General features: G+C 38.8%; 1 protein-coding gene across 15 annotated transcripts in view; it reads right to left on the reverse strand.

The window, feature by feature from the left end:
* Positions 1 to 14820, reverse strand: part of DMD (dystrophin) — a 2398628-nt gene that overhangs the window by 707830 nt on the left and 1675978 nt on the right. For all 15 annotated transcript variants that reach the window (XM_055081921.1, XM_055081920.1, XM_028482834.2 and 12 more), the window contains one exon: positions 2535 to 2767. In XM_055081921.1, coding sequence (XP_054937896.1) covers positions 2535 to 2767 — 233 coding nt within the window. The remainder of the gene's footprint in view (positions 1 to 2534; positions 2768 to 14820) is intronic.

Raw genomic sequence — 14820 nt, forward strand, 5'->3', positions numbered from 1 at the left:
TGTGTGTGTGTGTGTGTGTGTGTGTGTGTGTGTGTGTGTGTGAACATTTATAATACAGTTGACCCTTGAAAAACACAGGTTTGAACTATGCAAGTCCAATTATACGGGGATTTTTTTTTCAATAAAAATACATTCGGCCCCCGGTATCTGCAGATGCAGAATCCACAGATGCAGAATCCACGGATATGGAGGGCCAACTATGGGACTTGAGCATCTGCAGATTTTGTTATCCATGGTGGATTCCAGAACCAATCCCCTGTGGGACTGACAACTGTACTGGCTTTCTGTGACCCTAGACATGGCACTTGAACTTCTCCTCTGAATTACTTTTGGACCTGTAGTTAAAGACTATCACTTTGAAGAGGCATCAAACGTTTTACAAAGGAGTGTGGATTATCTTTCCCACTCTAGTATCTAGTGGCTTTTACAGGAGGCCATAATGTCATTAGCAGAATGGGGTCCAGGTGTGAAAATGAGCTCTTATTTTCATGTAATATTATTATATCACATACAGTTTGCACAACACAAATACCATGAATAGGCAGACTTACATAGTTTGCTTAGCACCTAATATTAATTATTAACATTAGTTGAATACTTGCAGTAATCAAGACAAGGTGGGAAGCATTTTCATGTACTACCTAATTTAATCCTCATGACCACCTATAAGGAAGATAGTATCATTATCCACATTGTATAGATGACCTCAGGTTCAGGGAGGTTGAATAACTTACCCAAGGTCACACAGCTACAGTAGAGGAGCCAAACTTTAAACCCATACAATCTAATTTCAAAGCCCATGCTTTAAACATTATAACATACTGTCTCCTCTGGTTAGGAATAGTCCCGAAGTACTGGAATAGCTCAATATGATATTGTGAAAGAATGTACCTCTTGTTTCTTTATGTATCAGCACACTGCAATTGAAAAATGTTTAGCTTTGTGTCTGACATACACTATATATTCAAATACACATATATCACCAAATGGTAGGCACATTTACAGTTAATACTGGCAGGCAGTATACGTAGTGAGAACACAGGCTTAGGCACCAAACAGACTTGGATTTGAATCTTTGCTCTGCTACTTATTAGGAGTGTGACACCTATGAGCTTCAGTTGCTTTTTTGGAAAAATTTGGCTACTAATACTTGTTATAAAGCAGTAGTAAAACAAACTATACATATATATTTATATAATATTTACATATCTTTATATCACACATATCCAACACTATATGGTGTATGTGAATCCTTTGTGCCTTGTACCTAGAAGAGGAAACCAAGATCCAGAGCATGATTTGACCACAATCATGCCATTTGCAAATGACAAAAAAAGACCACTGAATTCAGGTCCTCTGAGTCTAAGATTAAGACACTTTAAATGCAGGTTGTTTACTATTAAATTATTTTCATTCCTACTGAATTGCTGAAGTTCATTTTAAAAAGAAATCTGTCTGCCCTAGTCCCTGTTTTTTCAAAAAGTAGTTCTATAACAGCTAAACAACTTCAGTACAATTTATTACTTCTTTAGAAAAGACTTGAACATCATTTACAAGTGAAAAAACTATAGCATATAAACCTTTCAAATCTACTTTTCTTATTCATTCAGAAATATAAAAGATATATAGTATATTTGTTTTAGCTAAGTAAACCATATTTATGTCAGTGTATTCTGATGTTTCTCATTGATGTCATAATTTTGCAGAATGGATTCCAGTGAGGCTGAGAAATGCAATCGTTGTATTAAAAACATGTTTATTTGAGTATGGCATTAAATAAATAAGAATACTGAGATCTAAGGTATTTAAAAATATATTATGTTTTGTTACTTTTCTCTTTTTTTATTTGTAGCTTATTTTCAATTAGCCTTATCATTGGAGGAGGAGAATTGTCATAGACAACTCAGAAGAGTGAATAACCAATTTCAAGATTATTATATTTGATTCTGTAATATATTATGGCTGCAGAGTGCCAAAACAAACACTTCAAATGTAAACAGCTCAAATGAGCTATTTATTTGATATAAAATAGGTTTTAAAAATACCAGATGGGGCTTCCCTGGTGGCGCAGTGGTTGAGAGTCTGCCTGCTGATGCAGGGGACGCGGGTTCGTGCCCCGGTCTGGGAGGATCCCACATGCCGCGGAAGGGCTGGGCCCGTGAGCCATGGCCGCTGAGCCTGCGCGTCCGGAGCCTGTGCTCCGCAACGGGAGAGGCCACAATGGTGAGAGGCCCGTGTACCGCAAAAAAAAAAAAAAAAAAAAAAGTTAAAAATACCAGATATTTAGTGAATTTAATTAAGCCAACTATACTTTAAGGGCTAAGTTTTACTTGTATTATTCCTTTGTAATTTATGGTTGTTTGAGACAACTGCATTCATTTGTTTCCTTGATCATACTTAGACTGAACAGAGTAGAGAGAGTAGTGTGTTGCCTCACAGAGAAAAGCTACCTAAAAACTGGTGGGAAATGACTTGTGGAAAATCTTCACTTTAAAGATAAACCTCTGCCAGCTTTTCTCTTTTTTCCCCCATACCTTCTGCTTGATGATCATCTCGTTGATGTCTTCAAGATCACCCACCATCACCCTCTGTGACTTTATAACACGATCAAGCAGAGACAGCCAGTCGGTAAGTTCTGTCCAAACCCGGTTGAAATCTGCCAGAGCAGGTACCTCCAACAGCAAGGAAGATGGCATTTCTAGTTTGGAGATGGCAGTTTCTTTGGTAACCACAGGTTGTGTCTCCAGAGTAACAGTCTGACTAGGAGCTAAATTTTTTTTTCAAAAAGGAAAAAAGAAAGAAAGAAAAATTAGAAACACAAGAAGCCGATTTCAATAATAATAATAAAACTAATTTAAGGGTAACAATTTGAGCCAAAGTATTATTTATGACATTATAAATATAATTTTAAAATTATAAGTATAATTTATAAATAAATTATAAAGTATCCTAATGTGGATACTTTATATAGTACCATGATAGAAAAATTCAAAGTTTCCAACTTTTCATTAATACACATTTAACAATCTTTCAAAATGATTTTGATTATCCTCACGGCTGAGCAATTGATTTAATTTAAAAAGTCCTTCTCAATAACAATTATACAGGTTGTGAAATTGGTAAAGAAAAATATAAAGTATTCAGGCTTTGCCAGGTGAATACGTTTTACTTATTTTTTTCATTCAAGGGGAAGAAAAAAGTAAAGATTGGATAAGATCTTAATTTGAACTTATGGTTTCCTTGAATAGGAAGTAAATTAGTTTGGAGGTGGACTCTAGGGAAATCAAAGCCAATGAAATGTTCTTGTCTTTGCTCTGTATTTTATACTGGGAGCAGCTTATATATTTTTTCCTTTTCTTTCAGAGTGGTAATAAAGTGGCTAGCAGTGAAGAAAACCCAAGCTACCTTATTTTTGTAAAATCAGAGCTAGGAAAGTTTTTCCACTTGGAGAGTGAAACACTGTTTCAAGGTTATTAAGAAATATTAAATTAATATGAATAGTGATGAACACTGCAGTGTAAGGTAGCACATGGTAATAGTTAAGATCTGAAGTTCTGGAGTAAAAACACCTGGGAGAGAATCCTTCTCTGTCTTAGGAACTCTGTGACCTTGGTTAAGTTACTAAACTTCTCTAAATTTCAGGTTTTCTCTTCAGCAAGGAGGGATAATGACAGGATAAATGTCAAAGGGGCAGTTGTACAGATTCAATGACTAATACAAGAAATGTATATAGAACAATACCAGAAAAATAACAGGAAAAATATTAGCACAGTTCCAGACACTTGTAGGTAATACTGTTAGGTATAACTATTTTTATAAATATCTGATAAAAAAAGAAGCACAGTGATAAACAACTATGGTAAGAAGTTAGAGATAAGGGGTTGAAATACGTAAAATATTTGGGGAAAACTCAGTCAAAGGTCTTGTGTGGCCCTATATGTACGGAAGGGGGCTGACTTTGCTGGTGTGAATTGATACTAAATACCAACGGCTGGATTATCGAAGGTGAGTGAAGAAGGGCAAGAGACGTCAGGTCTAGTTTATAGGCAATGGCCTCTGGAGCCTAATATATCCAGGAGACTGGTAGCAAAGAAAGAGTGGCCTATATAGTTCAGAAGGGAAGCTTTGAGGGAAAGCTGCAAAACACAACATCTCAATGGGAAGCCTGAGACGCATGGATGACAAGAGAACTGTTCTAGAAACATGAAGAAAACGTGCCATACTGGCAGTCCATTCTGAGGTGGCCATAAATTACTTTTCATGGCTATATTACTTTCTGCCTTTTTAAGGTTGTCTTTTTGTTAGAGAAGATGATGAAAGAAATGGAGGAAAGTCTCTTGTCTCTCAAGCTTCTTGGGGAGAACAAGAGGTTCCTACAGATGGAAGAAATAATCTTGAACAAGGTAGAAAGAAAAAAAAGTGAGGTGTCAGATGGAATAAAAAACTAATGCCAAGAAGTAATGACTGAAGGACAATGATACTGAGGAGACAGAGAAGAAACAGTTTCCCGAAGCTATCTCTCTACTCTGAGGCTTTTTTCTACAAAGAATGAAACTTAATTTGAAGCAGAAATAGCATCTTGTGATCCAACAGTCTAGTAGGAGAAAGCATGGGAGCCAATAGGATCTAGCAATCTTAAAAGGGATTCCAAGAGAGGAGCTGAATCCCTGGAGAGAATGCATGGGTGAGGATGAAGAGAGCTAAATTAAAATATCACTGTAGGAGCTAACTGTGGAATGTCTAGCTGACTAGGAAATATGGACAAATTGTTCTGAAAATAGATAACAACAGATACTCAGGCAACATACAGTATTTTAGGAGGATTTCAAGGTTCTGGGAAGTGTCAGACAATGCTTTTTTTTTTTTTTTAACTTATTGAAAAATTCACCCTCAAAAGAAAGCAGGAATGCGATTTTTTTCTCTAGACTTGCTTCTGACCGACAAAGAAGTGCTTAATGAAGTGGAAATGATCACGTCATCTTAAATTTCTCTACAATGAAGGACGAGAATGCAGAGAATCATCAGACTTCAACTGTTTTCTGGAAAACACATTGGGGGCGGGGGCGGAGGGAAAAGTCTATTGAAAAGAAAAGCTAGGACCAGAGATCGAAAAACAGAATGTTTTAAGATGACTAAAAAGTACAATTAATATTGGAATGATAAATCACAAAATTCTCCAATGAGGAAAAAGTATCACCAAGTAGAAAGACAGCTGAAACAGATTCAGAGGAGAGTTGAGAGGTAGAGCAATGCTGCCATCTGTGCTCTGGTCATGGGCAAAGGATCTGATTTATGGACCGGTCAGTCAGGCCATGGCTGGTCTTGTCTCCTCCAGTCCTCAACACCTGAAAACAACTTTATACCAATGGGGAAGGGAGGAGAAACTTTCCATTTTGCTCACTGCTTTATCTCCTGCACCTCCCACAGGTTCTAGAATCTAGTAGGTGCTCAACTGATGACCTCTGAATAAATGAATCAAACAAACAAACAAACAAAGCCTATGCACAGCAAGATTTTCAGTAAACTTAGAGGCCTTCTATCCAAGGCGAGTGCTAAAAGAGAACATCTAAAGACAGTTTCTCGAAGCCTAGAACGCAGAACATGCCAAGGCTCTTGCTGTTTAGGTGATTTTAGCTATTTTAAGAACAATAATGAGCCACTGCTTGGGGAAGGCAATGGAAAGTCAAATATTAAAGGGAGAAAACAGAACCAATCAATTCTTATGTTCCCTACTTTTCTATCAAGGGGGGCAAAAGCAGGAAACAACACTGGATCAAGAAGCAGAGTACAAAACAGACTATCTAAGGTTAGACTGTTGGATTTAAACCCTTGCTCTGACATTTTTTAGCTGTGTAACCCTAGGCAGGTTACTTAACCTCCCTGAATCTCCATTTACTCCTCTTTAAAATGGAGATTATAATAGTACTTCCCTCACAGAGAGCTGGTCTTACCATTTCCTAGATATACAATCTTGGACAAGATTACAGGCATCTGGAGGTAAGGGATTATACCATGCTTGCTAAACTGAACTCTTCTGAACCTCAGATTATTTACCCACATAATGAGGAAAACAGTACCAATCACATGGAATTGTTCTAATTAGTATTTTATGAATTGATATGTGTTAAGTCACCTCCTAGCATGTGTATGTGTGTGTTTTTCCCTCCTCCCTTCCCTTTTGCTGCTCAATGTTTATTGGCTGCTCACTTTCTAAATTAGCATGGCTTTCCAGGTCCTGTGCTCTTAGAACCAGACTTCATACTCCAACTTCATCTCCCTCCATTCTTCCCATGCTTCCCCACACCTCAGTCTCTATGTGGCATTCTCCCATTAGCACAGACCATCTCACCCTTTTGTGCCCTTCCATATGCTCTATATTCTTCTTGAAAACTCCTCTCCCTTCCCCAAACAAAAGTCTCAATTCCTTTTCAAATACCAACTCTAGATTTCTATGTTTTGTGGAGGACCAGGGTAAGTTTATAACTAAAAATCTCTATGAGGCATAGAATTACACCATTCTTTTGGGTCTTAAAGACTTTGAATCTTTAACATTTTATTACTGAAATCTAATCATCACTAGGAAGAACAAAATCTTGCACCATTATTAGGGTTGGGGAATTTTAATTTTATTTGTAATATGGCTAGAGGGTAGCTAATAGTACTTGAGAGCTGGGTTCTAAACTCCAGAAACTTTGGGTCCCCTAGAGAAAAAACGTGCTGTAACATGAAGTAGAAAGAGGCTAATCTCCATCTATTACACACATTTTATTAGGGTCAATTCTATGTACAACACTACTTGAAATATTTCATTCTTCGTAAAAAGACTTGTCTCTAGATCCATGTATGTGCACATACTTTAATTTTTCTATTACGCAAGATGCTTCAACGGATAAATTTTGAGGTCCTGAGAACATTTTTTTTAAATAAATTTATTTTATTTATTTATTTATTTTTGGCTACTTTGGTTCTTTGTTGCTGTGTGCGGCTTTCTCTAGTTGCGGCGAGCGGAGGCTACTCTTCGTTGCAGTGCGCGGGCTTCTCATTGGTGTGGCTTCTCTTGCTGTGGAGCACGGGCTCTAGGTGCATGGGCTCAGTAGTTGTGGCTCGCAGGCTCTAGAGCACAGGCTCAGTAGTTGTGGTGCACGGGCTTAGTTGCCCTGCGGCATGTGGGATCTTCCCAGACCAGGGCTCAAACCCGTGTCCCCTGCATTGGCAGGCGGATTCTTAACCACTGTGCCACCAGGGAAGCCCGAGGTCCTGAGAACATTTATCATATTTTATTATGTATATCATATACTGACTCATACTGCATATTCAGATGCCTCTACTTTTAGCTAAAGAGAAAAAAATTAGGTTGTTTCTTTTCCACTGTCCTTTTACTAGAAACATAAGCAAATCACCTCATTAGGTAAAGTGTGGGCTGGTCGGATCTGTAAGGAGGCAGTTTAAGTGGTTTTGTCCAGACTGAGCCACAGAATCTTGACACCAAGGGTCAGGCAGGGATATTTAGTCATTCCATGGGAGTTTTCTGTTAACTCCATAATTTAAAAGATGGAAAGCAGATTTGTTTAGACTTCTCTCAACCCATAACCCTAATCAGGGAAGGAGTTAGGATACATAAACGACTACACAGAATCTTAAGCACAAAGTTCTAGGATGGGTTTCCAGGTTCTTTTCCTTAAGGAGCATGGAAAATGGCTTCCTCTCCAGCTGGCAGGGATCCTTTCCTCCGTGTCCCGTTTAACGCCTGTACAGTTTGATCTGCTTGCCTGGATGTCTGCCTCTTGCCTCAGGCCACTGTCCAGGGTTGCAAGGAGTTGGCCCTAGGAATGGCTGCTTCAAATCTCTGCTTCTTTAACCATCAGGGAGACCAAGGTCATTCTTCTCAAGTCCGATGGAGGAAGCATCTCTTCCAGCATGGGGTTAGGCGGAAAACAGTCCTTAAGGTGTCACACTATTAACCGTCCCTCCAGCAACAGGGGCTAGTGTCCTTGGTTAATCAATTCATGTCAGAACCACATGTATTACAATGTTTTTTTTAAATAAATTTATTTTATTTATTTATTTATTTTTGGCTACTTTGGTTCTTTGTTGCTGTGTGCGGCTTTCTCTAGTTGCGGCGAGCGGAGGCTACTCTTCGTTGCAGTGCGCGGGCTTCTCATTGGTGTGGCTTCTCTTGCTGTGGAGCACGGGCTCTAGGTGCATGGGCTCAGTAGTTGTGGCTCGCAGGCTCTAGAGCACAGGCTCAGTAGTTGTGGTGCACGGGCTTAGTTGCCCTGCGGCATGTGGGATCTTCCCAGACCAGGGCTCAAACCCGTGTCCCCTGCATTGGCAGGCGGATTCTTAACCACTGTGCCACCAGGGAAGCCCGAGGTCCTGAGAACATTTATCATATTTTATTATGTATATCATATACTGACTCATACTGCATATTCAGATGCCTCTACTTTTAGCTAAAGAGAAAAAAATTAGGTTGTTTCTTTTCCACTGTCCTTTTACTAGAAACATAAGCAAATCACCTCATTAGGTAAAGTGTGGGCTGGTCGGATCTGTAAGGAGGCAGTTTAAGTGGTTTTGTCCAGACTGAGCCACAGAATCTTGACACCAAGGGTCAGGCAGGGATATTTAGTCATTCCATGGGAGTTTTCTGTTAACTCCATAATTTAAAAGATGGAAAGCAGATTTGTTTAGACTTCTCTCAACCCATAACCCTAATCAGGGAAGGAGTTAGGATACATAAACGACTACACAGAATCTTAAGCACAAAGTTCTAGGATGGGTTTCCAGGTTCTTTTCCTTAAGGAGCATGGAAAATGGCTTCCTCTCCAGCTGGCAGGGATCCTTTCCTCCGTGTCCCGTTTAACGCCTGTACAGTTTGATCTGCTTGCCTGGATGTCTGCCTCTTGCCTCAGGCCACTGTCCAGGGTTGCAAGGAGTTGGCCCTAGGAATGGCTGCTTCAAATCTCTGCTTCTTTAACCATCAGGGAGACCAAGGTCATTCTTCTCAAGTCCGATGGAGGAAGCATCTCTTCCAGCATGGGGTTAGGCGGAAAACAGTCCTTAAGGTGTCACACTATTAACCGTCCCTCCAGCAACAGGGGCTAGTGTCCTTGGTTAATCAATTCATGTCAGAACCACATGTATTACAATGTGTATCACTAAGCCAGGTAGATAGATACACACATCATATATATGTGTATATGTGAATAGATATGTGCACACACACACAGACACACATACACACAGAGCCTGTATAGTCTGACTACTACTGATTTGTAGCATGTGTTTCACATGTGTTCATTAGAAAATTAAGATAACTCTACTAGAAATTGTATTTTCCTTCCACAGTTAAGCATACAAAAAGTCAAACTCAAAATTGCTGAAAGGAATCAAGTTTGGCACACCAGAAGAGTAGCAAGAGTAACAGTAGGTGTAATATACTATTGCAAACCACAGCTTTGCTCTGAGTATTTTGTTAATTAAAAGGTGTTGGCTTTAGGAGGGAACTCTCATTTTTTCAAAAGTGTTTGAAGAATATTTTTCTAGTCTAAAATTTTAATTGGTTTCGAGGGTACATGATTAGTCAGACTAATAGCTTTACTTAGAGCTTTAGAGGAACTACTAAATCTTTTAAAAAACACACAATGTGTTTGGAATACTTCCTTTGAAGTATTCACACGTGGTTTTCCTGTAATTGACAGGTCTCCTTTGGTTGATAAGAAAGAAAGGAACATATATTCTGTTTCTATCTTTGTTGTATGAATGTGGGTAATTTTTTAATTTACTTTGATATTTGAAAAACCAGTCAACTGACGAAATGATAAATTATTGGACCCACACTAACACATATCTAAAAAGTACCATTTTGTATATGTGGTTAAATTGAATTACTATCTAATACTAGAGTTATAGGAAAGATTGTTTTAGCTACTTATCCATATCACCAATAGATAAAATAACCATTCTCCATGTAAGCAACACGGGAAAATATTTTTCTTTTTGAGTATTTAAAAGGATGGCATGTAGCTTAATGAAACATGTACAAGAAAGTACATGTTACTAAAATTAGAAATTATGCATGGACTCAAAAAGAACCTCACTTCTCTCTAAATATTTGTACTCTGTAGGTACATGTGGAAAATTAGAAACAAATGTTGTGAACCCATAAACATTTATTTTTCTCTATATTCTTCCTCATCATTCTAAAGAGGAAATAATATATATGATTCAACTATCATCAATTATTTACATTTTAGCACAATAAGGGCTTGTGCTATACATGGACGAGTCCTAGAGAACTGGAAGTCAAAGATTCATGATAGCCAACTATATTTCTGGATTTTAGAAACAAATTTTTTGGGTGTAAGAGCCATAGACTTTTAAAGCTTAGTTATGCTACTTTATAATTTTTTCATTGGTTCCTTTCTGCTACTAAGAACGTAATCCAAGTAAGAAATATTTACTGCTACTTGGAAGAGAGATTACCACCCACACTATCACCACAATCATTTACTCAGGGTTTTCTGTATGCCAGGCAAGTTTACTTATAAGCCCTGTTTTATTTAATTTTTACCAAATGATTTTCAGGGTTAGCATCATTCCCATTTTACTAAAAGGTAAAATACTTTGCTCAGGATCTCACATTAACAAGTGACAATGCCAAGACAGTGTGCTTAACCATTACAACTATTTCTAAGACTGATATGATCATCAGATACTTCTCCTACATGTCCCACTCAATATATAAAAATTATTAAGTACTCAAATACTTTTGACTCCAAGAGCTATAGCTTATAATATATAGTATCCACAAAATAATCTAATATCCATTCTAATTAGGGAGAGAAGATCACCTTGAACTAGTCATAAAAATATAGGTTATAAAAATCAAGTGAATCTGGCTTCCTCCCACAAGGTAGATATTATTCTTGAGAAATATCTCCAACCTGACTTCACGCAAACTTGCATCCCTTCTTCACTAATTTGAAGATAGAAATAACCCTTGCCTTTCCCCCTTTTTAGTTTGCATCTTCTAATTTTCATATATGAATTCTTACTCATATATGCATTCATAACTCACATTATATAAATTCTTCATACACGCACTCAATAAAAAGCAGTGTTTCTCAACCTGAGCACTGTTGATATTTTGGCACATATAAGTCTTTGCTGTGGGTGGCTGTCCTGTGCATTGTGGGATGTTTATCAGTATCCTTGGTCAGAGCACCATCCCACTTTTGATAACCAAACATGTTTTCACACATTATCAAATGTCCTCTGAAGGCGGGGAAATTGCCTCTGGTTGAGAATCACTAATTGAAAGGGTTTTTAATTTCTCTCTTTCTCAGTCTCTCTCCTCCCCTCCTCTTCCTGTGTGTGTGTTTTGGGGGTGGGTGGGTATGTGTGTGCGTGGCTGTGTGTATGGTTTATATACTTGCTTAGCATTTGTAGTGGACATCCTTTATGCCTATCCAAATTTGTGCTCTCTTATACCTCAAATTACAGATTAAGTGAAATTAAGTGTTCTCTTAACCTCATGATATTGGGCAGGCACTGAAGAAATAGTAAATACTTGAAGCTATAGCTATGAGGGAATAGTAAATAATATTACACAGGAAATGCCATGATGATAAAACTGAAAGCATCTCTGGTAGAGAGTAAATGTCCACAAATTCTTTTTCCTCCTGCATCTATACCCTTATAATGAGATATTCCAGATGCTCCCATCGAGAGCTGTAGTATATTTCTACATTCACTGACTATGGATTGGCCAAGTAACTTGTTCTGGCCAATGGGATATTAGTAAACGTGACACAAGCAAAGGTTTGAGAAAATCTTGCCCACTGAGCTATGCTTGGAAACCTTTCACCACTATGTGAACTATGCTAGCCTACTGAATGATGACAGACAAGTGGCCCTGTCACATCCACTGTCTCATCCAATAACCAAGAGCCAGTCACATGAATGAGGCCATTGACTACCAGCTGACCATTAATACATGAGTGAGCCCAGCTGAGACTAGCAAAAGAACCATCTAGATAAGCCCAGCCTAAAGCAGACATCCAAAATCATGAGCTAGAAAAATGATTCTTATTTGAAGCCACTACATGCGGGGGTAGCCTGTTATACAACAATAAATAACTGATACATTTGGTGGTAGCTTGTTATACAACAATAAATATCTGATACAACATCCATTTTTACCTATTAAAGACTTGCATCCAAACAAGATTTAAAATGACCCTCCCATTGCTATAGAAATAAAACAAATGCTGATCCAACAAAGAGAACACAGTTTAGAAAAGAAATAGTCTTCAAGTTAATGTGTGAAAGACAGAGAACTGAAGATGCACATAATCATTCTATGATGCCTGTAAAACAGGCAGCCAACATTTTATAGGATATTTGAAAAGCAAAGCCTTTAGTGAAATACATTGTTAATACACTTAAAAAAACGTAAAAGAAAAGAGTACAGAATGCAATAATGAGAGCCATGAAGTAGGTAGCCCAGTGCAGAAGACAAGGGAAGAAAAGCCAGATCAGACCAAATAAAGACCATGCTATTGATGAAGGATAATCATCAATTCTCAAACAGACATCAGCATAAAATCCATATATTCATTGGGGTATAACCAGCTAGAGAACACTGTACAGTTCTCATTACAGCAAATACACTGCTATTCTACCAAAATTTTTAGCACCTTGAAAAATTCTTGAATTAAAGGATCCAATCTGTTGTTTGTTTTTTAACGGAATTGCTCCTACCTGAATATTAGAGATAAGATTCTTCAGTAAAGCATGAGCAAAACCAGGTAAGCAGTGTCCTCTACATAATTCAGTCTAAATGAGGCTCATATTTGTTTGGGTAAGCTACGTCTTTACCCTAAGTAGCAAAATAACTAGCAATGAGTTTTTTAAGTTGTTAAATATGTGCCAGGCCCTCACAAGCCTCACCCTTGAGATGAGATAAGCTACTTAAAGTATCAAATTTATCTTTTTCTTCCTCACCAACCCAGTGCAATGTCTGATACATAGTAGGGTCTCAAACAACATTTGCTGCTGTTGTTACCCAGATTAGAAAGAAGCATAATGTATGAAGCAGAATCCTTAAGGGATGTATAAGAGAGTGGGAGGGAGGTGGAAAGAAAGATTGATTCATTACAGATTCAATCTAGAGTTTCATCAGGCAGAACAAAGGCAGAGGAACCATTAGCTGCAATGTAAATGAAGCAGTATTAAGTAGTTTTAACATGTAGACTCTTTTGGTCTGAATTCATAATAATACCTTATATCTGTACAGAACTTTAAACAGTATACATTTTTAGTAATTTTCTCCACTGATTTCTCACCACAACACTCCAGTGTGGGCAGGGAGAGCATCACTGCCACCAATTTATAGGAAAATAAAATTTGGATAAATTAAAATACTTCTACAGGAGGAACTAAGATGGCGGAGTAGAAGGACGTGCTCTCACTCCCTCTTGCACGAACATCAGAATCACAACTAGCTGCTGGACAATCACCGACAGGATGACACTGGAACTCACCAAAAAAGATACCCCACTTCCAAAGACAAAGGAGAAGCCACAATGAGATGGTAGGCGGGGCGCAATCACAGTAAAATCAAATCCCATAAATGGTGGTGGGGGGGTGACTCAAAGACTGGCGAACACTTATACCACAGAAGTCCACCCACTGGAGTGAAGGTTCTGAGCCCCACGTCAGGCTTCCCAACCTGTGGGTCTGGCAACGGGAGGAGGAATTCCTAGAGAATCAGACTTTGAAGGCTAATGGGAATTGATTGCAGGACTTCGACAGGACTGGGGGAAAACAGAGACTCCACTCTTAGAGGGCACACACAAAGTAGTGTTGTGCATCGGGACCCAGGTGAAGGAGCAGTGACCCCCGGCGGAGACTGAACCAGACCTACCTGTTAGCGTTGGAGGGTCTCCTGCAGAGCGGGGGGCTGGCGCTGTTTCACCGTGGGGACAAGGACACTGGCAGCAGAAGTTCTGGGAAGTACTCCTTGGCGTGAGCTCTCCAAGAGTCTGTCATTAGCTCCACCAAAGAGCCCAGGTAGGCTCCAGTGTTGGGCTGCCTCAGGCCAAACAACCAAAAGGGACGGAACCCAGCCCCACCCATCAGTATTCAAGCATATTAAAGTTTTACTGAGCTCTGCCCACCAGAGCAACAGTCAGCTCTACCCACCACCAGTCCCTCCCATCAGGAAACTTACACAAGCCTGTTAGATAGCCTCATCCACCAGAGGGCAGACAGCAGAAGCAAGAAGAACTACAATCCTGCAGCCTGTGGAACAAAAACCACACTGACAGAAAGACAGACAAGAAGAAAAGGCAGAGGGCTATATACCAGATGAAGGAACAAGATAAAACCGCAGAAAAACAACTAAATGAAGTGGAGATGGGCAACCAACCAGAAAAAGAATTCAGAAGAATGATAGTAAAGATGAACCAGGACCTCAGAAAAAGAATGGAGGCAAAGATCGAGAAGATGCAAGAAACGTTTAACAAAGATCTAGAAGAATTAAACAACAAACAAACAGAGAAGAACAGTACAATAACTGAAATGAAAAGTACACTAGAAGGAATCAATAGCAGAATAACTGAGGCAGAAGAACAGATAAGTGACCTGGAAGACAAAATGGTGGAATTCACTACTGTGGAAAAGAAAAAGAAAAAAGAATGAAAAGAAATAAAGACAGCCTAAGAGACCTCTGGGACAACATTAAAAGCAACAACATTTGCATTATAGGGGTCCCAGAGGAGAAGAGAGAGAGAAAGGACCCGAGAAAATATTTGA

Source organism: Physeter macrocephalus, chromosome 21, assembly GCF_002837175.3.
Source record: "Physeter macrocephalus isolate SW-GA chromosome 21, ASM283717v5, whole genome shotgun sequence".
Taxonomy (NCBI): domain Eukaryota; kingdom Metazoa; phylum Chordata; class Mammalia; order Artiodactyla; family Physeteridae; genus Physeter; species Physeter macrocephalus.